Source organism: Echinops telfairi, unplaced genomic scaffold (genome assembly GCF_000313985.2).
Source record: "Echinops telfairi isolate 266 unplaced genomic scaffold, ASM31398v2 ScPeMD7_9;HRSCAF=40, whole genome shotgun sequence".
NCBI classification, from domain to species: domain Eukaryota; kingdom Metazoa; phylum Chordata; class Mammalia; order Afrosoricida; family Tenrecidae; genus Echinops; species Echinops telfairi.
Genome location: NW_022103906.1, coordinates 96740410 through 96744808, shown reverse-complemented (window position 1 = coordinate 96744808; position 4399 = coordinate 96740410). Strand labels below are relative to the sequence as shown.

The 4399-nt window shown below is 60.8% G+C and overlaps 1 protein-coding gene across 3 annotated transcripts in view; it reads left to right on the top strand.

Moving 5' to 3' along the window:
* ATP6V1C2 (ATPase H+ transporting V1 subunit C2) overlaps window positions 1–4399 on the top strand; it is a 65904-nt gene that overhangs the window by 41830 nt on the left and 19675 nt on the right. For all 3 annotated transcript variants that reach the window (XM_004696033.2, XM_004696034.2, XM_045286957.1), the window contains one exon: window positions 4259–4350. In XM_004696033.2, coding sequence (XP_004696090.1) covers window positions 4259–4350 — 92 coding nt within the window. The remainder of the gene's footprint in view (window positions 1–4258; window positions 4351–4399) is intronic.

The following is a 4399-nucleotide window of genomic DNA, read 5'->3' as shown; positions in this document are numbered from 1 at the left end:
TAGGCTCTCAAGTGTCTCTCGGGAGCTCTGCAGGGTTTCTAGAAGCTCTCCGTGTGGCAGCCAGCTTTCTTCCATGCCAATCTGCCCTTTTACATCCCTGAGTGACTGGCTGAAGCCACACCTAGACACGACGGCCGCAGGAACATCACGAAGCGGACAATTCACAAGTGGGGTTATGTGGACAGATATGCCGAACAGCAAGTCAGGCCTATAGAGCAGACCAGACCAGACCAGTTAGCTGCCCGTCCCCTGAAGGGGAGCCGGTGGCCACATCCTTCACCCACAGAGCAGCTGCTGGGGTCAAACCACCCACCTTTCCGTTCCTAGCCGATGCTTTAACCACTGAGCCTTCGCAGCTCCTAGACAGGTGTAGGGTTTATGACACACATTTTTGGGAGACGCATTCAATTTACATCTCTGCCCAAGATGCCGCTGGGTGGCCATGACTCTGCGGAGACGGGCTGGGCCCCTGCTGCCGCCTTTCAGCTGTCCTCCCTCCCGCCTCTGATCCAGACAGAGCCCAGGCCTCCCGGGTGAACTTCCAAGATGTGACCCTTTTCCAGGTCCACGGTCAGGTGAACTAGGACAGCCAACCACCTGCCCCCCTCCCACCGACCAGTAAAGCCCGCTGCCCCTGGGCCCTTGTTCTGCGAGCGGCTCAGTAGGACGGAAGTACACTGCTCCCTGTGGTTCTGGGGCTGTGAGTCTTTACTGCAGCACACAGCCTCCGTGCCGTCCCTGAGCAGCTGGTGGGGCTGAACTACTGACCTTTCTGTTCACGCATGGTGCCTCCAAGGCTCCTTAAGCTCTGTCCTGCCCCCTCTTCTCTGCCCTCTGCAGGGACAGCTGAGGTCTCTGAGCCGTGCTCTCAGGCCCAGTCATGAACCCCTGGGCTGTCAATTTGTTAAATTTTCCGATAATGCAGCTCCGCCCCTTCCTTCACCCCTCTGGAAGACCTGAGCCTGCCCCTCAGGCGATTGCTTACAGGATGAAAGTGCTTTGCTGTCTCCGTGTCTCTCTGCTGCTTCCAGAGCCCTAACGCCTCCAAAATATCAAAGTCACTGCCGCCAAGCTGATTCCGACTCATCACCAGGCAGAGTAGAAGTGGCCTTGCTGCCCAATGGGTAATCACCATGCCCAGGGCTCCTCTCCCCAAAGCCTAGGGGGGCTGCCTAGAGGGACTGTTAGGCTCCTGCTCATCACTCAGCACTGCCCCCCAAGTGTCCCCGCTCCTGGTTTGAGCTCCCCATGACAGCAGCAAGGGCAGCAAATGAAGTGGTGCCGACAATCCCCGCTGTGCCGGTATGGAAACAAACTGCAGGGAGATGGGTCCTTAGAAGACTGGTCTACAGCAGGATGGGCCGCCTGTCTCCACTGAGGGCGGGCTCTAAAGACAGTTCTGAGACCCTGTGGACTGTCAGTGCCTGCCTGCTCCCTCCCGCCCCGATTACAAGCCCAGCCGAATCCACTGCATTGGCTTGAGGCCAGCTCCTAGCTGCCCCATAGGACAGGGTGAACTTCTTCACGGGAGCAGGCGAGGCTGTCCTTCTCCCTCAGGGTGACTGGTGGGTCCGAACTGCTGACCTTGAGGTTGGCAGCCCAGTGCGTGTGTAACCCAGTACACCACCAGAACACCCTGGAACGCCAGGTCTGTCTGTCCTGGCTGGTTGGGTGAGACTGCCTAGGGATGCCGGGAACAAAGCCACCCTGTTCCCAGTGGGGATGGGCGGGTCAGGGGCAGGAGATGGGTCTCCAGGACCCAGCCCTGTGTGGCTCTGTGGGTGTCCGGAGAGCCAGCCTGCCTTCCGTGAACTAAGGGACGCTGGGAGGTTTGGGGAATCTGGGCGGGGCTCCTCAGGCCACAGCTTCCCTCCCAGAGGCCTGAGCGGCCCTGGGACAACAGGGCAGTGATTCTGGAAGGCGCTTCAAGGAGGGGCTGCCCCCGTCAGCCCAGCTTTCCCAGAGAGCACCAGCCCAGTCAAGGGCGGTCAGCATGGCTCCCTGAGCCCAGCTGGGAGGTGCTGGCAGCTCCTCCAGGGATGGGAGGATGTGCCAGGGATGGGAGCACAGTCAGGGCACCTCGCAGAGCAGGGCACCTGCGGTGGCAATACTGCAGCAGAGAGGGAGAGTGGGTTCTCGCCTGCCCAGTGGACCCACAGAGTGGCTGAGGGAGAGGCAGGGGGCCACCGGCTCTGAGGATCCCCTTTTTCTCCACCTGCACACAGGCTCAGAGGACACGAGGTCACTGCGGTCAGAGGGCACGAGGTCTCAGGTGTGTTGGGAGCATCTGCTGGGCAGTGCCCCCTCACTCCTTCCTGTGCCAGGGACATGCACAGGGTGCCCTGGACCTGGGCTCAGGCCTGAACCCAATAGTAGAGACACCCTGTCAGAGTGCTGAGGGAGGAGCTGAGCCCCTCCCTTCTCCGGTGGGGTCCTGGGGGTCGATCGAGGCCCGACTGGATGTCTGAGCAGGTCGCCCATCCTGGGAGGAGTAGGCGTGTCATGCAGTACGGAGCTGCTCCCGCACCCGCTCCCCAGGACAAGACGCTCGCTCCCCGAGTCTCGCAGTCGTTGCTGGTGGAGCTCCTGGCTGCAGTCTGTGTCTGTCCGTCCATCTTCCCGAGGGCCGTCCTCTTTCTCACTCGCCCCGCCCCTCTCCGAGAACTGGCCTTTCTAATGACCTGTCCACGGCACCTGAGGTGCAGTCTTGCTCTTCTCCCTTCTGGCTGTGCGTAGCCTTCCTCCGGCAGACCTCAAGGGCTTTGAGTCTTCTCGGGTCCGTCTGAAACCGTATTTTGGGTGCCTTCCCACCCTCCGAGGCTTATCTTCAGACAACATGCCGCCGCTTTTCCGAAGGCTGTTGGGGCTGGTTGGTCAGCCTCTTCCCCTAGTTCAGCTTAGTCTGGAAGCCCCGTTGACAGGTGTCCTCAGTGGGCCGCCCTCGGGTGTTGGCACTTGCTTTCGGCTTCCCAGCACCGTACCAGCCCACACAGTCCAGCAGCCTGAGAGGGAGCGGCGGATCTGGAGTTCATAGTGGGCACCCTGCACTGGGGATTCAGGTCACGGAGCGAAGGCTGGGCAGGGGCAATACCTCCAGTTTGCAGAAGGGGCTGGAGGCCCACACAGTCATGGTGATGCTGGACTGAGCAGGAAAGCTGGCCCCACCTGCCCCCCACCCCAACCCAAAAAATAGAGAGCTGAGAGGCTGGTGCGGGTGTTGATGGGAGGGACTCTATAGAGGTGCCAAGCCTAGTGCCCTGAGTCTCTTCCACTGGTCCCTGCAGGGTGCCCCGCACTGGGCTGGGCTGGGCTGGGCTCAGTCCCCATGGGCCAGGCTACTTTGCAGGTTCACAAAAGCCCAGGCCTAGCAGGCTGACTGCAGTCTTGGCTTCTTTCTCAGTGGGGGGGATGCCCCTTGCTGCCTGGAGGGGCACGGCTCCACGTTGACTCCTTGGGGAGTGGGGCCAAGGACCGCTGTCGGTCTAGCAGCTGGCACAGTCCTGGCTGCTGCGGGAAGGGAACCACACAGGCTCTCGAGGGCTCTGCCGGGGCCCGCTGACTTTGAGTGTGGGGAGGACAAGCCCATCCCGTGCCTTGAGAGGGAGGGACTGTGGCTGGAAATACATCAACACAACAGCAGATGTGTTGAGCTTGTTGGCTCAACAATGACTAGATGTGGCCAGTCGGGCCACCCTCCTCACGGGATGGCTGCTGGATCTATTGCTCTTCGGCGAGGCTTGCGGTGTTAGCTGGTGTGGGTGATTTCCCCGGGCCCACCCCTGCCTTCAGCCATCACATGCATGGCCTGGCTGGAAGCCGAAAGGAGCCTTTTACCTGAGCTCAGGGAGGGGGCCTGCATCCCTGCACGGCTAGGCGTGGAGGCACTGCATGGGGGTCAACCCCAGCTCCGGAAGCCCCGGCACGGCTGGGGCTGGTGACTAGGGGGCTTCCACACACCCAGGATGGGCTCGACGTCAGGAAGATACCCGGGCAATTGTGTGACACAGTGGAAGCCCTTTGCATCTCAGAGTCTGAAGGTCCGTGGAGGAGGGGAATTAGCCCCCACCCTGCCTGCCTGCCCCAGAGCCCCGCGCAGCCACGTCTGCCGTCTGAGGAGTGAGGGACAGAAGCCAGCACTGGGCACATGCAAGGGGCCAGATCTTTGTCTCAAGTGCACTCTGAGCAATTGGTGACCGCTCTTGAAAAGTCCTCCGGGGTCTCAGGTCCTCACTGGAGTCTTTGTGCTGGTGACCAACAGCAGCTGACACAAATTGAGACGGACCTGAAGTCCCGAACCGCCACGTACAACACACTCAAGATTAACCTGGAGAACCTGGAGAAGAAGTCTATGTGAGTGATCCTTCTCCTGCGTGTGTGTGTGTGTGTGTGTGTGTGTGTG